Genomic DNA, 18512 nt, shown 5'->3' with positions numbered 1-18512 from the left:
TTAGCCTCTGACTGTGTAGGGAACCAGCAAATCACCAATGGGAAACTGGGGCCCCGGGTCTACCAGAAGCCTACAAGGCAGGAGTGTCCTACGGTGTCCGCGCAGTCCCGAGTCTCCCACTGACAACAGCTCAAGCCTCAGCTTTATTATGACAAAGACGGGGACAATCCCCACCTTACCCCTTACACAGGGAGCCCCACCGAAGAGTCACACAAGACCCCACGCCCCATGCCCAAGTCCTAGGAACCTCCTAAGAAACAGGGACAAGGAAGCAGGGCCTTCTGCTCACAGGCGCCACCAGACAGACGGCACCTGAACTCTGGCTAGAAGGGATCTAGGGATGACTCCTCCATCCAACTGGGTGGTGAAAGGCTATCACAGATCGTTTTTGCAAGAGCCTAGGGCAGGACAGGAAAAAGGGTGTAAACTTGCAAATCTGCCCATCCCGGAAGTAGTTCCATCCACCCAGCCCTGGTGTCCACCCAGTGGGTTCCCTAGGATCTCTGTGGGTGGAGTGGTGTGTTGTAGAACTCACAGGACCCCAGCTGTTCCTCCAAGAAGGAGACCTGCTCACTCAATGAATCAATTCGGTCCAGCTGCTGAAAGGAGTGGGCCAGCAGGCTACCAGGATCTTGTAGCCCATGTTCTGTGGACCGAGAGGCCAGACTGTGCAGTGGGGCTAGCACCAACTGCAGTTTCTGTTTGGAAGGAAGGTTGCAAAAAGTCAAGTGATCTCTTGGACCTCTATTCCGTGGGAATGTAAGTGCGTGATAAGGCTTCTGCTGAGCTGTAGCAGCAGGGCCCTGCATGCAGGAGGGGGACCCCAAGGTCTAGTAGACATAGGTGTGTAACAGACCCACAATCTAGCTATAATGTCCTGGGACCCTAGAGACAGAAGCTAGGAGAGTCTTGGGTCCTGAGGCTTGAGACTTGCCAGAGTCCTTGTACTTGTATAACAAGCTAAGTTCTTCCCAGCCCGAGGAATCCCATACAATGCTACCTGTCATAGTAAGAAAGCCAGCAACCTTACAACCCTTCCCCATAAAACTCAACCATCCCATGATTTGGAACCACAGTCCTAGAGACTGGTCTGTGGACACCAGCAAGACCCAACCAAGCCTCACCTGTTCTAGCATGTCAACCCGAGCCTGCAGCCTGTACACCTCCTCTCTCACCACTCTCACGCTGTCCACTCCTGGGGGCAGATCCAGGCGCTAGTCAGGGAGGGGAGCTTCCTGTCCCACATAGGCCTGCGGACGGCCTGTGTCCGCTGCCACAGTGGGAGCAGAGCCTGGAGATGCAAAGCCTCTGACTGTAAGTCTCAGGCCCTGCCAGAGCACACAGAGCAGCCTCAGGCCACCCGAGTGCCAGCCGTGGTCCTTACCCAGGTCCGGTGCATTCCTGGCGCTGGGCTGCTGACGGCGCATTATTACTCACGGTACGAGTTTGAAGTGTCACAGCGCGTACCAAAAGTAATAATGTGCTGTCACCGGCAAAGATGCGGCGTCTCCAGGCTGCCAGAGCCAGTGGGGGCTCTATTCACTCAACTGGCTGAGATGAGGCTCCCAGCTATGCCCTACACCCCACAATACCTTCCCCAGACCTCTTCAGGGGAAAGTGGCCCCTTCCACCCAGGTGAGGAGCCAGCCCTCACAGCATAGCGCTGGCCTCCACCCAGGGCTAGCTGCCCCGTGTCTTCCATGTTCAGCTCAGCCACACAATAGTGCTCACAACCCAACAACTACCCAGGTCAGTCATAGCAGGTGGGAAGGGCAATTTTACCTGCTGTGGGGTTTGGGGCTACCGGGGAGGGCCCCTCCTTAGACAGGCAGAGCGTCCCATCTGCAGATGGGCTTTGCCCCTCCCAGCCCTGGCACCAGTAACTTCCCACAGTGTTGACACAGTGCTGGGGACAACTGGCCTCTCCTGTGCTGCATTCATCAACATCTGTAAGAAATGAAGGTGTCAAACTAGTGTCTACAGAAGGCAAGGTCCTGGGCCCAGAGCCCTATTCAGATCCACCCATCGGCGAAAACCCACTTCAGCCAGCCGTAACCTAGGATATACAAGGCACCAAGAAGACCCCTCAGGAAGAGCGGTGCCTACCTGTCTGGCAAGTATCTCCCCGCCATCCCACAGGGCAGCGGCAGTGGCCTGGGCGGATACAACTCCCTCCGTTCCCACACGGAGGCTGGCATATCGCTGTGGGTAAGAGAGGCCTGTCTGCCACCCACTCAGGAGAGTCCCCAGAGTGCTGCAGCGGCCAGGGAAGGGTTGCCCTGCTTGAGGGATAGAAAGCAGCAGGGGCAATGCTGGGCAGTGGGAAGTGGAGTCCCTCACATCAGGCACCGTGCACACTACCCTCACCTGCTGCACAAGCCCCAGGGAGCCCGCTGGTCCTCCTCCAACCAGGGCAGCAGGCATAGCGAGGCCTTGTGGGAGTCAGCCCAGGGCTACGGCGATAGGCAGTCCGGTAGATGGTTCTGTGGTGAGTGAGGGTAGTTCAGAGGGGTCCCAACATGTAGTGACCCTAATCAAACCTTCCTCAGAAAGGATGCACCCTGCCCACATCATTCGTGGCCACCTGGCCAGCATCACTTCCTGGGCTCAGAGGTTCCCTTCCCAAGTCTCGGCTCCCGTGAGTCAGCATACAGGCCTGTGTGAGCCACTTGATCCACCAAGTTTCCTATGACTTGGCCTGTGACATACAGACCCAGAGAGTACAGCAGGGCTGGCCCCTTCCTGCAGAGGCCACTTCAGAGTTTGCCGGAGCCTGGCTTGCTTTCCTTGCCTGGGCTCTAGGCCCCTGGTGCTTAAGCTGCTCTCTTGACTCTAGCATTCCCCGAACTCTGGAGGCTCAGGAGCCTCTGAAATCTGGCATTCTGAGCCTGGGAGGTGGGTGGCCCATGCACCTAGGCCCTTTTCAGGTACTCTGTAGGCAGGGAGGAGTCTGAACTCCCCACATCAGCCCTCCTGGCTGTGTCCTGAGGCCGTGTGCTGCTCAGACTATCCTGTTAGCCTGAGGAGACATCTGCCTAGGGCCACTATGGAGAGAGGGGTTGACAAGGACTTGGGGGAGGTAAGCAGTGTCCCTGTGAAGGACTTTGTAGCCAGCACTGATGGGAAGGGGTAAACACTGAGGAGGGGTGCAGACGTGCTGAGAAGTCCCTGTTCATATGGAATACGCCCTTTGAGGTGATATTCTGTCGGGGCAATCCTGGCTGTGATTTCACAGCATTCTTGGGTACCAGCCTCCAAACCTGAGAGGCCACCTTGCTCCCCGATGTCAAGGGTGCCTCGGTGCTTTGGCCTCAGCTCCCCAGTCAGGGTGAGCAGGCTCTTGGGCCCCAGGACTTGTTACTGGTTGGGAATGGTGGAATGAGGAGCGAGCACTCACCGGTAAGTGCTGCAGGCTCTATGCCCGTCGCAAGTGGTGAGGTAAGGCTGGTATATGCGCTGCACAAAGGTCTCTGAGACGGAACCTCCGGAAACCCCCACAGTACACACTCTACGGCTACAGGGGATGGGGTCAGCTAGTGGTCTGGAGCCGGTCTCTTCCAACCCAAGTACATACAGACATGGGGGTTCTCTTCGGGTATTGGGGTCTGCTGTAGGTCATGACCCCAGTACCCCAAGGCCCAAGCCCTTCCTCACCTGGGTCTGTAGACATGCTCAGTAGTACCATCTGCTGCCAACACTAGAAACCATGCTACAAGCAGTTCTCCGGAGCCCCACATGGTCTGCATCTCTAAGTGAGGTAGGCTTTCTTCTTTTTGTGGCCTAAGGCAAAAAGTTGGATGCTATCAGTCTCCTATGGAACCCTCTGGCCCAGGCCTCCAGCAGAGTCTGTACCCTTGGTCACTTCCTGGGTTCTGAAGCCACCCCTATCCCAGGGATAGCATCCAAAGGCAGTGACAGCTCTCTCCCATCTCTGGCCCATCTCTACCAGCCAAGCTGGTCCCTTATCAACCACAGAGAGCTAGGCCTGCTCACCAGGACTCCTGGGGAAGGAGGAGCCTGAACCCTGCTAGGGTCAGAGGCAAACCCTGAGGTTCTGGGTGGGGCCTGGGCAGAGTGAGCAACCAAGCCAGTCCTCCCCCTGAGCAGGACTGTGGGCTTTCTGGTATCTTTCACTGTCAGAAAAGGAATGCTGTGGATGGAGCTGAATCCAGTGCAGCAGGAAACTCGCCATCCTAAGTGGTCGTTCAGCAAAGGCTTGGCAAGCCCCAGGGCACTATGGACACTATGGATTTCACAATGCACAGATGCCAGCCACCTCTAGGTGTACACAGGCAAGGCCCTTGTGGGGTGTGAATAATATGAGCAGCAGGGGATCTGCAGCTCACAGGGCGCCACTCGTGGACTAGAACATGTGTACAAGCACCTCCCGGCTGCAAGGGCAGTGGCCCTCATGTGCTTACCCCTGGGACATACTGGAACCTCCCCCCAGCATGCCTTTGGCGCCCATCTCCAGCCCTCTTCTGGCTGTGTTAAGAGGTGGGAAAGCTGTCGAGGAATGCAAGAATCCCAGCCCAGATTTAAGGTCTGTGATAGTGCTGAAGTGCTGAGTCAGACCTGTGCAAGGGGAGGGACAGCTATCTCACTGTCCTACACAGAGTTGGGGGTGGGTGGCTGACGGGGCTCCACTCAGGGCTCTTCTCAGGGCTTCTTAAAGGGGCAGCTCCCACCCACCCCAGACCCCATGCAACCCTACAGACCCCCTATCAGAAAAGAAGGGCCAGGGAACATGTGTAAATGAGCCCAAGCTAATCCCTTACTGTGAGACTCAGTTTTCTTAAAGACATCTCTAGGGTATCAAGGCTGGTGGCCATCAGTAGTTCTGGTAGTAAACAGTGGTGACATTAAATGGTTTCTGAGCTCTAGCTGCTGGCCAAGCCCCTCTTCAAGCAAGACCCTTCCCAGTTCTCACTGTCCATTCAGCCCCGCGCTGCAGTCCTAGGCCGGCAGCCTCTTTGCTGAACCTCATATTTGTTGAAGCAAAGCAGGGAGGCAAGGGGCTTTGAGATGAGTAATTGAGACTTAACGTGGGAGCAAGAAGACCATAGGGAATACCTGGGCAGGGGTATATGTGGCAGTCTGTCTGAGGTGAGTTAACCCTGAGCGGGGAGGGAGGGTACCTTCAGCGGGCAAGAATTACCCTGCTAAGCAAAAACCAAGTGGTCCTGAGGAATGATACCCAGAAAGGTAAGTCAGCATGTGGCATGGGCGGGAGGGCGTCAGAAGTCTACCATCCATGTGTGCCTAGCCCCTGGGGCCTGGAGGGTTCCCAGAGATAAGCTGTCTAGAAAGGGGACTGTGTTTTAAAGCAAGAGAAACATTTTTTTGAAAAGTCATGTTTTGCCCAAGGACAGAAGAGGCCAGAGCAGCACTGGACTAGAAGTTCATTTTCTTTGGTGCTCAGCTACTGGGTGTCCTGCCACGCACTAGGCTGTGGTGTGGCCTGCAGGTTTACAAGTAATCTTGAATCATTAAGTATCACCATGGGCCCTAGCCGCCATCTCCACTTCCCACCTACGGCTCAACAGCTCCCTACAGGGAGGGAGTGTGCGGTGCTGTGTTGGCAGAGTGGGGATCTGGACACCATAGTGAGAGGGCCCTGGGTCCCTTTGCTACAGTAGTGTCTAGACATCAGCGCCCACGGATTGGTGTGGAGACCAGACAGGCACAGTGATCAGATTCGGTGGGGGCGTCCTCTCCATGGCCTGGACCCTGCTCCCTCACAGGCTCCATGGCGGTAGGGGAGAGTGTGGCAACCCCCATCCCAGACCCAGGACGACCGACCCGACTGAGCTATGCTATGGCGTGCTGTGATCAGGTGGAGGTCGTATAGACAGGATGGGTAAGGGGAGAGGCGCCCCAGCCGCCGGCAGGGGTCGCCATTTCCCATGGCCGCTGGGCTCATTTTCCCGGCGGCGGCAGGACCTGGGCTGGGGCGTGGGGTCCATGCGCAGCTCGGCCGCGGCCCTCGCGCGCTCACCTCTCCGGTCCCTGCGATCGCTAGGAGTTGCCTGAGTGGCCGTCCCCGAGCTCGGCACCCGACAGTCCGGGTCACCCCGGCCCCGCCCGGGCTGCCTCCATACCCTCGCCCCTGACGCCCCGGCTACCTCCGCACTCACCGCGCGGTCCGGGGCGCGCACGCGCCTCCACCGCCGCTGCCGCCGCGCTGTGGGGGACCCGAGTCCCGCCCCGCCCCGCCCTCGGCCCCGCCCCACCTGATAGCTGCGTCGGAGCCCTACCCCCGCCCCACGGGCTCCCCGATCTGTCCGTCCCCATTTCGCGGATGGCAAAACTGAGTCCGTGCAGCGGCAGTTTCCCTAGTGTTATAGCGAGTAAGTCAGACCCGGGTGATCTAGATGCAACCCAGCCTCTAAGTGCCACCTTGCGAGCCTCCTTTGTGCATCCTGACTGTTCCCAGCCCCGCAGAGGGATCACGTGACTGATGGGGCCGTAGGACTAAACAAGTTCTAGGATTCAGGAAGCCGTGAGTGGCTCCCACAAGGACTTAGCTAACTCTCGAGCCTTCTGACTGATGACTTGCTCCTGAATTAAAAGACTACAACAAGATGCCTGACGAAGTCAGACTGGTCCTGGAGCCATGCAAAAGGTGGGCATCATGACACACCCAGCCACAATACTAGACTGAGATCACTGGGCCGAGTACAGATGAAATCTAGGTGTGAGCGCAAGCCTCCTTGGCAGCCATGGGCTCTCTGCTGACACCCTTGGTCACTTTCACTGGCTCTCACTGCCAGAACTACCCCTGGTGCTCCTATGAGCTGACAACCCTCCACTTCTGGATTGGTCATCTTTTCTCTCTCCCAGCTTCCATTTCTGAATTAGTTCTGCAACTCTGCTGCTTCTGTAATTGTCCCCGTTCTTTGGGTGCCTAAGCCTTGTTAATTTCTCCAACCCTAGCCATGCTTTGGTTTACACATGTTCCTGTGAGTGCTCCCTGCAAGGCAGGACTCCTGGCTGCTGCCAGAAGGTTTACTGGGGACTCACCTGTGGTCCGGCCTCTAGTCATCCCCTGGGTACTGGTGGCGGCTGTTCTTATGGGCAAGTGGAATGGCCAGCGTCTTGCTGTTGCTGCCGGAAGCTGTGGGTCAGACATGGAATATGAATAGGGGCCTTGCTTTCTTCTCTCATGTCCAGGGGCTGGGAAGAAACTTGGGGTCCGGGCTTCCATATAACTATGATATTTCAACCTGATCTAGACCTAGACCCCCTCCGTATCCCCAGTTTGATTTGGCCTTCAGGATCTGCTTGCAGAAACATTCCCTGACAACAGAAACTACAGGGTACCCTAGCCAGTTATACTCTTGATTCCCCCACCTTCCCACCATCTGTCAAATGTGACCTCTGCCTGCATTTCTGAGTTCCGTAAAGATAGGTAGGAATCCTGCTGAGTAGAACCAATGCCCCCTCCCCTCATGAAGCTGAGCACTGCGTAAAGAACCTGTACACTGACAGGAAAGACCTCGAAGCTCTGAGCTCTGATCCACCTTGTTTATGCATAGACGCTGAAGGGAAGGGTTCCTGAACAATGGCTACCACCCTGCCCTAGAGAGCCTCCTGGCAATTGGGCCTGTGACCATTGTTGTAACTGGGGTTCCTGGGTCTCCTGGCAAGGCATCTATCACTAAAGAGCTGTGTTTGGGGCTGGTGAGATGGCTCAGTGGGTAAGAGCACCCAACTGCTCTTCCGAAGGTCCGGAGTTGAAATCCCAGCAACCACATGGTGGCTCATAACCATCCCTAACAAGATCTGACTCCCTCTTCTGGAGTGTCTGAAGACAGCTACAGTGTACTTACATANTCCCTAACAAGATCTGACTCCCTCTTCTGGAGTGTCTGAAGACAGCTACAGTGTACTTACATAGAATAAATAAATAAATCTTAAAAAAAAAAAAAAAAAAAAAAAAAGAGCTGTGTCTGAGAAGAACACCATGCACAGCCGCTTGCCCTTATCCCATTTTGGTGCCTGGAGCTGTGGTCACTTGAACCTTTGGCCAGCCATTCCATCTCTTGGGCAGACGGCAACTCAGGTAGCTTTTTACTGGTCCCCTCTGCCTTCCCTTAGGCTGAGGCCTAACCAGATTCTAGGCTAGAAGAGATGTATTTCCCAGAGACGCTGTTGACTTGGGGGTGGGGGTGGGGCGCTCAAGAGGCTCCCCTGTGTTGTGAGGCCAGAGAACAGGGAGAATAGGGAGAAGCTTCACAAAGACGAGATAGACCCCACTGCATCCCATGAAGTCGTCCCTAAGCCTAAAGCCCACAAGAGCCAGGCTCACCCTAGCTCCATGTTCTGTGCCCCTCGGTGTGCATGGCTCATCCAGGTTACAGACGTGACTTCAGGGTTCCCACTCTAGGGACTGATCCCTGGCTGGCACCTCCATTCCTCAGAAATGGCAAGCTAAGGGGACCCCAGCCCTGACTTCGCAGAGTGGAGGCCATAGCACTGACCAGAGGCTAAGCAGGAGATCCTCCAAAGAGGAAAAGAGTGGGGCCAGGAGGTGGGTTGGGTGCCAAGCCGCTCTCAGCTTCTCCTTTCAAGGGTTGGTTCTGTGCTGCTGGGCATTCAGGGGTGAGGTGTGGAGCCCAGGCTCAGTCACCCAGATCAAGGGCTGGGCCCCAGGCCCTAAGCTCTCCTCTGCTAGATAGGGATGGCTGACAGCGAGGTCAGCACACCTCCAGCGGAGCAGCTCATGGATGCTGCAGCCATCTGTTGGAGTTCTCAAGGCTCCCTCCACCCATGCAGTACCATCCTGCATACCTGATGCCGCCCAGGCCTGACCGAGGCCACCTCTGCTGCCTCCATGAGCCAACCATGCAATGCAACCTGCCCTTCAGGGGAAAGTCTGCTGCCCAGCGTCCCTCCTGAAGTCTGCACGCCTGTCCTGTCAGCCGAAGCCTTCCTCGTGGCCTGCACAGCAGCCTGCCAGTGCGCAGAGGCTCCTCCCGGGCGAAGAAGGGCGGCTTTTTATGCTCCATCCCGGGTAAATCAGGACTGGGATGGGCCCTTCCCGCCGGACTTCCTGTGTGTGTTCTCTGCTGATAACGGGGATCCGTCAGCGAACAAACAGGAGGCCAAGGGGCTGAGGAGGTCATTAAGGGAGGGGGGCTGACCAAACTGTGGAGGAGGGGGTTGTTGATCCCCTGGGGCTCCAGGGTCTAGCCCTGAAGCAGTCAGAGACCCCACCTATGTTCAGGGGCAACCTAACTGGTAACAGTATGAAACAAAGAACGTGACCAAGGCCTTCCATTCCACAGAGACAGCGGGGCCACAAGACATCCATGTGGGTGACAGAAGTAACCTTCTGCTTCTTTGGGACACAGGACTTGGGCCTTCCCTAAACGTGTGTAACACGGGTGCCTGAAAGCAAAGCCTGCCCCAGTAGAGCTGGGGAGGGATGCTGGTGGTGCGCTTGGATGGGGACTCGGGGTGGGCAAGACAGGCCCGATGGTCTGAGAATAGCTTATTCTGTGGAGACAAAGGCCCACGACTGAGGAAAACACCCGCTCAAACTCAGCTCAGACTCTCTTAGAACCCAAGCTGTTTCTTCCAGGGCACCGGCCCCAGCTGCCAGTGAGCCCCTGACTCCAGAGGTGTGCAGATAGGGCCGAAAGCCTGCAGGCTCAGTTGACTGGGATGCTCCGGAATGATTATCCCAAGACCTGGATGCAAAGAGTGTTCTTAACCTCTCCTCCCCTCCCTTACCTGCTAGCAGGCTGTGGGAAGGCGCTATAACACCCTAGAGCCCAAGATCCCAACAGTGGAGGATTCGGGCCAGGCACACAGACCCCATAGAAAGGGACCAAGGATTGGGCCGCTGCCAAGAACATGCCCAGACCTCTGTAAGCGGGGGCACCTAGAGCAAAGCTTTCCATCAAGGCTGAGCTTGCAAGATCAGCCTTGCATTGGCTCAGCCTGCCTGTTGATGCCTTGGGCACCTCCTTTCTGTGCCCTGCCTCTCCCCCACCCCACCCAGCTGGACAACTTGGGCTAGGATGGAGGTGGGGCAGCCTGGGAGCTTCCTGGTGGATTTCACATCTTCGGCACCCTCCCTCCAGCATGACCTGGGATGGACACTGCTGTAGTGCTCAGTCTGTGAGCAGGGCTCCAGCCAATTAAGATACTGTACTTCTCTTTCCAGAGCTCAGTTTCCCCATATGTCCCAGGGGACAAGAGAGTTCTTGTTCAATAGAGCCATGATGGTTGAAGGGGTTCATGGCATTCAAATGTTGGTCTGACAGTCTAAAGATAATTCTCAGGTTTTCTTATTCTAAATGCATACCTGATGGGTGGGGGCCCCACCTCCTCTTTCAGTAATACAAACTAGCCACACCCTCAGCCCTCCATTGGCTTGTTCTGCTTTCAGTNATACAAACTAGCCACACCCTCAGCCCTCCATTGGCTTGTTCTGCTTTCAGTCATACAAACTAGCCACACCCTCAGCCCTCCATTGGCTTGTTCTGCTTGGCCTCTGCTTCCACCCAAGGGCGTATCCACAAGGGCTAGAGTATCCCACCAGTGGTGGGAGTCAGGTTGGCCCTAGAGATACCCCTGTATCAATGTCACCTGGGCCTGCCCCTCTCTGTCCTAGCTCCTGTACTAAGCCATCTTTTCCCTCATCCACAAAAGGATCGGCAAACATTGGGCTGGCTAGACCAAGAAAGGGGAAACTGAGGCTCAGAGAGGGAAGGGATTTGGCCAGGCGAGGAGGAGTCAGCTCAGGAACAGAGAGCCCTCTTTTCCTCGGGGAGTTCAGATCAGTCTAGGACACTAGTCATGAGGTCGGCTTGCCAGCAATGGCTGAGGGTTGCAAAGTTGTGGTCTAACCTTCTGTGGTGCTCAGTGCATAGGGAAACCACCTAACTTACAGGTGTGGAGGGAGGACTCCAGCCCAGAACCCCACAGGTCGGCCCGTGGAGGCCCACAAGCCAACATGGATAGTTTTGCTGTTCAGTTGCCTGAGTGTATCCATTCATCATCCCCTGACTACTCCGCCTTCCCCTGCCCCAACCTGGCCAGACTGAGATGTACCCAAGAAAAGAGATCCCTGGTTCAAAGCCTCAGAGTGCCACCTCAGTCCCAGAGACAGATGGAGAGGGCAGGCTGGAGTCTCACCTTGACACTGGGTATATCAGGGACAGAAGGAGGAGGGGACCCAAGGGAAGGAGGCACTGATTGACAGTCCCTGGAGCTACAGGAGGAGCTGTGAGCTCAGAGACTGTCTTCCCCACCCCCGAAGTGCCTACTGCTTTCAGGCCTCTCTTCACTGGTGGAACTTGCTCACTGTCATTGCACTTTAGAAGGAGACAGTACCACTTCCGACTCGGGCAGCCATCACCATTGCCACTAGGATGCCCCATATACCCTCCATCTCCCACAGCTCCTACAGATTGGAGACCAGATGGACACGGCCCATTTCTGGGCCTAAAGCTCTGGATCGAGAGCCTCACGCTGATTAAAGTGGCACTAAAGGCAGGAACCACTGCAGTAAGAAACTAAAGTTCTTTACCCTACACTGTGCATCAGTTTCCCCGTATATCTCAACGACTTTCTAGCCTACCTGTCAATGCTCCTGTCAATGATGGTTAAAGGAACACAGTTGCCTTACCTTCCCACAGGGAGCAGGGACAGGGGATGGACAGAGCCTCCCTGGCCTCCCAGGACTCTCCTTGGACCCCTCACCACTGAACTTCTGGCCTCTGTAGCTCCAGGAGAGGGAAGACCCAGGTCCCGGCAGAGACCTGCATGGGCATCTCGAACAGTGCAAGGCCGAGGGGCAGCAGGCCCAGGCGTATGAGCCAGCTGCACCTCAGGAAGGAAAGACCAGCACACTGCACAGCAGAGAGATGGCCTTCCTGTTTGTCTCCCAGCTTGGTGGTTGGCCTAGGGACAGGATGGCTCTGTCAGCCAAGGCTGGGCCTAACTTCCCATCAAATGATGGGCCCGGCTGAATGACCAGTCCTCACTGAGGGCTCTAAAGGACATGACTGGGCAAGGTGCTGCATGAACTGATAGGTAGTCTACCACTGAGTTAGACAGCAAAAAAAGAGGGGTTATATAGAGAGCAATGGGGTCTGCAGCATGAGCTGAGTTTCCATTTCCCTTTCCCTCCCTGTTCCATCCCTCCAGTGGGCCTCACAAGTTATGGATGTCTAGTGCAGCCAGCTTCCAGGGAGACAGCCTCTATCAGAAGCTCACAGAAGTGAACCAAGAAATGGTGAACAAAGGCCCCACACAGAGCCCAGGCATAAGCAGTGGTGGCTGCTGGGGACACTTGGCCCTACTTCCCCACAGCTCTCTTCCTGGAGGCCACCGTAAATCCTCGCTGGCCTTTGCTGTGTGCTCCACTGAGTGTGTAAGCCAAAGGTAAGAACTCTCCAGGACCCCTCTATTCAGCCTTCAGCGTGTCCCACGGCTGGGAGGTGTCCGTGACAGCTCCCCGTTCAGCCTTCACTATCTCCCCGAAAGCTTTCCCTCTAAAATGTCCCAGGAACTGCCACCCTTCTCCCGCCCCAGTCTCCACTCCGCGGGCCTCCAGGGCCCTCCTGGACCTCAGTCCCTGCTCAGCATGTCTCAGAAAGCTTCACGGGACGGGGCGGGCGTGTCTACCTCTCAAACTTCTCTCCACATTCAGGACGGAGTCCCGTGGGCTGCATACACAGCCCCTTCCCCACCCTCCAAGAAGAACAAGGACAGGAGTTCTTGGGGGAACAGAAGCAGTTCAGGACAGGTACAGAAAAAAATAAAAGCCTCACCTGGCTGGTGACCACTTGGCACTATAGGGTATTAGTGATATAGAGACTGCAGGCATGAGTACTTACGGACACAGTCCTGTGCCGGGTGAGCGATTCAGGGTGGAGACAGCCCCACTGACACAGCCCAGGTTGCCCACTATCCTGACCACGGTAGGCCCATGGTATGTCATAAGACCCACAGGTACTACTGCTACTTGTGGCTGCTGCATCTCCCCGCTTCGGGTCCATGGGAGCATAGCCCAACATGTACCCACATGCACTGCTACTCTGTGGGACCTCTCAGAACCCAGGGTTCTCCCAGACCTGAACACGTATGCATTCTTGGTAGCTAGGCAGCTTTGAGGGCTGACTGACTGCGGGGAGGCAGGAAGCCACTGACTACAGACTGGGGGCTTGGCTCCCTTCACACCCTCAGCAGGCAGCCTGTAGACTGCTATCATTTTAGCTGTGCTGGTGAGTGTACCGTGACATTGCATGTTACTGCTTTATCAGTGTCAGGACTTGAGCAACAGAATTCCACCCTAGGGAAAGATTCATTTCCTAAGCAGATTCCCCGGCTCCTAACTCAATGCTGGGGACCCAGGAGGAGCAGGCCAGAGTCTGGAACCCCTGGCAGAAGTGTCATAAGGGCCCCAAGGGAGGAGAGAGGTGTCATGGATGGACTGTGAAGGGGTGGGGGATCTCTCTGGGTAGCTTCTTTCTGGGATCTAGGCTCCTCCTATTCCAATTTGCTGAGCTTCATGGACAGGCAACCCAGTCCTTAACAACAAGGAAAACATACTCTATCTCCAGGGTGCAAAGGGAAGTCCCCAAGAACTCGGGTCCTAGGCCTGGTCAGTGGAAGTAGGTGTTGGGTCAACATCCCAGCCCCCATTTAGAGCCATGCTGCCCTCTTCTGCTCTCCCTGGTAGAGAGACCACTGTGGCCCTGTGCTACTGGCCATGTCTAGAGGGGAGGGGCTGTCTCAGTACCTCCACCAAAGCCCCCAAGGGACCATCTGTCCAAGGTCACAAAGCTCTCTCTAGGGTCTAGACTGCCAGGGCTGAAGCTTCACCAGGCTCTGCAAGGGTGGAGTAAGGGGGCACCTCTCTCCCAGGTGACCACCAGTTGGCCACAGTGGTCAGTGGCGGCATGGATCTCTGGGAGAGAATGAGTTAGTGCCCACCTTGTGAGGCGGTTTCCCCATATTCCAGGACAGAATGTGGACAGTATCATGAGCACTGGGGAGGACGTGGATCTTCAACACCATTACCATGGTACAGACCCATGGCCCCAAATTCAGAGGCTGGGTGGCGGCCCTGAGACTCCTCTTGCCTCAAGCACCCATGCTGTTCAGCTTTAAGCTGTCTACTCTTGTTATTTTTAATATCCATTAACAGCTTGGGGGTGGGGGAACAGGCATCTGTGGCCCACCAGAAATCTCTGTTTCCTCTGGGCCAGGAAACAGGAAGTGTGTGTGTAGTGGGTGGTGGGGAATCAGGCCCCTGAGAACAATGGAAGCACCATTGATAGGAAGGGGAACTACGTCAGGGCCTGGGGCTGCAGGAAGCCTGACCTCGCCTTCTGTGAGCCTGAGGGGGCCTGGCATAAATTTAGCTTGAGTTCTTTTCCTGAGGAAAGCTCAAAGGCTCCACGATGGGGGCAGGGGTGGAGAGACTGACCTCAGCCTTCAAGATGTCAGGACCCCCCGCAGCTGTGGATAAACGGAGGCTCAGATGGGAGAAGAAGCTGAGGTTTCTGGGTTCTGAGGCATTACCTACCGTCTCTCTCCACCTCTTGAGTCTCTGGAGCTGCTACTCCCAGCCCAGCCCAGCCCAGTTCTGTCACTGTAGCAATATGACTACAAGCCGCATATGTCACCTCCCAATCCCACATTCCTAGTTCCTCAGGGGTGCCGACTCTGGCTGCCATTGTGTGGCAGGGATGCTGTGGGTGAACACCACTGACCGAGAGTCCTGGGCTCCTTGTAACACTGGCTCAGAGCCCTGGGGAGCCTGGGAAGAGAATCCCACGAAGGTCCAGGCTAGGGCTCAGCAGATCACTTCCTCTATGGAGTCTAACACCTTACCAAGAGGATGTTCACAAACACAGCCCACCTGTTAGTGTGTAACAGTCAGTGTGCTGGAGACAATCAGAGCTTGTGTGACCACCGTCACAGTCAGTTTTAGAGTCCTGTCACTACCTCAAGGGAGCATCAGTTGTGACAACTGCCAGGCCATTCCCAGCCCTCAGGTGACTAATGTATTGTCTGTCTCTAGGGATCAGGCCCCGTTGGGACAGTACTTTTGTGTCTGCCTTCTTTCCCAGTGTCGTTTTGAGCTCCGTGTAAGTCATAGCGTGGATCACAGCTTTCACTGTGGGTGAACCATACTCCATTGTAGAGTTGGAACACACAGTAAATGTCCTCCATTTATCTGGGAACCATGCATGCCCTCCTTGAGCTGGTTTGAACCTGGTGCTGTGGTTTTTGAGACCACAAACCACCTTTTATGACAGTGCATATGGGCTGAGAGGCTAGGGGCCCTGTCGGAATCTCTTGGAAGGCCAGACCCAGCTGGTTTCTATAATACCGCCCCTCTACTATCCACAGCCTCTGACCAACTCCAGGGGCTTGAGAGGAGCAAGTGGGGGGGGGGCATTGGTGGAGACAGTACACCATTCTGTCAGAATGCCTGTCCAGGCCTTAGAGTGAGGGACATGTGGGAGTTATTGCTGCTGTGGCCTCCTCTGGGCCAGGCACAGATCTCAACCATTCTCCACCACCAGCCCCACCAACCCCTCAGCTTGCTGTAGCTGGGTCACAGAGTCCTAGTTAGGAGAAGCTGGCCTGAGCCCCTGGCCTGGGATAGACAGAGCAAACTGGGCAGTGCCTATGATCTCAAGTCCACTGTAGGAGAGGTGGACAATACAGCAATGAATCCCAGCACCCAAAATCCTGGTGGGAGTGACAGTTCTGACCTGATGGGGTATCAGGGCTGGGGGAGCATAATGGCTCAGGAGCCAGGCCTGGGTGGGCTAGGAACAGGGCCCTAGAACCAGCCTCTATCATAGCTCCACGGGCCAAAGATATGGGATGTCCTTCTACAGATCCCAGGGGGACAAATCTTAGCGGGGGACTGCTGTGGGTAACCTGGCCTGTCTAGGACCCTACCCTTGACACACAAGGGTGATTCCTGGAATTTTTGCCTTTAGAAATTTTTTTTTCTGTTCTGTCTCAGTACTCCAGAGCAGCTGTGGCCCTGATGACCATCTGGGATGGAGGGGCCAGACCCTGTGACGGGACAACACCAGACCCAGTCAAGCTTTTGCTTAGGGTTTTCCTAGGCCGCTGGGGATCCCAGCTCCTGTGTAGTTTCTTTCTTTGTCTGAGGGAACGCTAAGTCTTTCTACCACGTGGAGGTGGGGAATCTCCCAACCCTTATCACCAGGAGGAAGCCATGGCTGAGGAAAAGGCTAATGTTTACTCGACCATACAACAGTGTACTCAAAGCCAGATTAGAACACAAGTCCCTGTGTGTGGTTAGTGCTGCCCTCTGACTTCTCCAAGCTCCTGACTCCAGCTCTAGAATTCAATCCTAGGGTAAGCCAGAAACTCTGAGGCCAGGTCTCTTCCATGTCTCCAGCATGGCTTCCTGGGCTTCCCCAGTGTCCTATGTCTGGATCTTTCTCTCTTCCCTTGCCTTGAGAGTGACCGTATGAAGATGGCCCTGGGCTTTACCAGGCAGAAGTGGAATGCCCAGTATTCTTAAGTCACAGTGCACAAGGAGGAAGACACCCCCCCACCCAAGCCCCATACCATCCCACACGGCCCCTTCTGGACTCAGCCAGGATGTCCCCAAAGCCCCTCCCCCAATATCACCCTTTTCTGAAGATCACAGCTTCCTGAGCCAGCTCTCGTCTGGACAATGGCCGGAAATTCCTGACTCAGGCTTCAGGGTCAGGCACGTGTGGTCTAGGAGCTGTGGGGGCTGGTGAGTGGGGGCTGGTGAGTGAGGGAGATGCTGCTAAGTATGTGGGGGCTGGTGAGTGGGTGGGGCTTGTAAGGGTGTGGTGGTGGATGATAGGGGCTGGTGGGTGGTAGAGGCTGGTAGAAAGTTGATTGAGAGATTGATTAGCTCTGGGGTGGAGCTGGTGATCAGGGAATCCAAGGAGCTTTCGGGCCCTCCAAGCTGTCTTTAAGGGGCTTTCCTGATGTGTGTCCAGGCCACATGTGGAAACCTGAGAGAGTTCAGAAGCAGGCCGCTGAGCTCAGAGAGGGCCCTTGAGCTTGTCCTGGATTCCTCTAAGACTCTGTTCTGAAGTAAAAGGGCCATAGCCCCCTGCCATCAGGACGGGGCTAATTTTAGAGAAACAGCATATGCACACCACCTCTAGAGCTCTGCCCACACTGCTGCTGTGTCTTAGAAATGGCCACTGCTCCAGCCTCACAAACCACTGACAGACAGAGCCCAACACAGAGCCCAGGTCACAGCCCAGCAAGGCCTTTGGGCAGCAAGCTGTTCCTGCCCTGTCCCTGGAGAGGGTGTAGTGGGAGATCCAGCTGCTTCCTACTAAGGGAAGCCCCCCAGCCTGGGCCCAGAAGGTGGCTGGAAAGGGTTACCCCAGGACAGGGACTGCTTGTTTCTGTATTCTTTTTAAATGAAAATTAGAATCAATATTTGTTTGTTGAGAGGACTGTGAAGTAGTTTGGAGTCTTCCGAAGAGACACCTGGATCAATGCTCACAAGCATAAAAAAGATGCCCCCAAACCCGGCATTTGTGGGGCTGTGGTGCCAGTCACACACAGCTTGATGACAGACAGGAGGTCCTGAAGGCTGAAAGGCGGTAAGCTCCATCCAGGCGACCTCTCAATCTCCTACCCGGTAAGAGGGGCCAGCCTGCAGATCGGCGGAGGATCTCCTACCCGGTAAGAGGGGCCAGCCTGCAGATCGGCGGAGGATCTCCTACCCGGTAAGAGGGGCCAGCCTGCAGATCGGCAGAGGATTTTAAGAGGTCTCGTGCTTCTGCTTTAGGTTCACAGCAGAACTGACTGAGCCAAGTGGAAAGATTTCTTTGTGTCTGCCCCTCACCACAGGACCTCAGCCATCACAACTGGGAACGTGCCTCATGCTTGTGGATTGATTAGGGGCGTTCTTGGGGTTTGGACAAGTGTGGTGATGTATATCCACTCCAGGGCTTTCTCTGCGTAGCCCTGGCTGCCATGGAGTCCTCTCCCCCAAGAGCAGCAAGCAGCAGGTTCCAGCCCTGGCCTGTTGGGCTTGGGAAACCCACCACTATGGACCTATTGTGAGACATTTTTCTGTTCTACAGAAGCACCCCATGCCCCACAAAGTCCTTAGTAAACCCCTGAAAAGTCTCCAATACTCCCTGAATCTCCATGACCCTGGAGCTATCCAACAAGGCCTCTTCATCACCTTTGAGATGTTGCATGCCATGAGAGAGTCCCTGCTTGATCCCCTTTTCCTTCTCAGTGGGAGCCTGTGGGTTGAGGGGCCACTATTCTCAAAAACCACGTATGAAAGGAAGAGTCTTGTGCTTAGGGATGTGACTCGGTTAGTAGAATGCTTGCCTGGTGAGCATAAAGCCCTGGCTTCCAACTCTGGTACTGCGGAACAAAATATTTGAAATGCCAGTGCTTGGGGGGAGGCAGGAGGATGAGGAAGTTCAAAGGACTCATGACAGACACCCTGTCTCAACAAGAATAAAATGAATCCAATTTCTAAA

The 18512-nt window shown here is 55.4% G+C and overlaps 1 protein-coding gene across 2 annotated transcripts; it reads right to left on the bottom strand.

The window, feature by feature from the left end:
- Positions 1–130: 130 nt before the first annotated feature.
- On the bottom strand, positions 131–11828 carry Egfl7 (EGF like domain multiple 7). Of its 2 annotated transcripts, none has more exons than XM_021193787.1 (10): positions 11642–11828; positions 7024–7117; positions 3655–3780; positions 3398–3514; positions 2368–2483; positions 2107–2202; positions 1783–1947; positions 1125–1195; positions 536–698; positions 131–398 (listed from the first exon to the last, which is right to left on the bottom strand). In XM_021193787.1, the coding sequence occupies exons 3-10, from the start codon at positions 3744–3746 to the stop codon at positions 376–378; spliced, it is 843 nt and encodes a 280-aa protein (XP_021049446.1). In that variant the 5' UTR covers positions 3747–3780; positions 7024–7117; positions 11642–11828; the 3' UTR covers positions 131–375. The 2 variants fall into 2 exon arrangements, with proteins under 2 accessions (XP_021049446.1, XP_021049447.1); XM_021193788.2 differs by lacking the exon at positions 11642–11828 and adding an exon at positions 8794–8977.
- Between the last annotated feature and the right edge of the window lie 6684 nt (positions 11829–18512).

The sequence above is a fragment of the Mus pahari genome, chromosome 3 (assembly GCF_900095145.1).
Source record: "Mus pahari chromosome 3, PAHARI_EIJ_v1.1, whole genome shotgun sequence".
NCBI classification, from domain to species: domain Eukaryota; kingdom Metazoa; phylum Chordata; class Mammalia; order Rodentia; family Muridae; genus Mus; species Mus pahari.
The sequence above is the reverse complement of the archived record's forward strand: the minus strand, read 5'-3'. Positions and strand labels throughout refer to the sequence as shown.

Excerpts from the sequence above, each read along its gene's own strand:
- Egfl7 (XM_021193787.1), bottom strand. The coding sequence starts at position 3,746 with ATGCAGACCATGTGGGGCTCCGGAGAACTGCTTGTAGCATGGTTTCTA. Across the intron at positions 1,948-2,106 it reads GGGAGATACTTGCCAGACAG|ATGTTGATGAATGCAGCACA; the intron begins GTAGGCACCGCT and ends CATTTCTTACAG. Across the intron at positions 699-1,124 it reads GGGTTGACATGCTAGAACAG|AAACTGCAGTTGGTGCTAGC; the intron begins GTGAGGCTTGGT and ends CCTTCCAAACAG.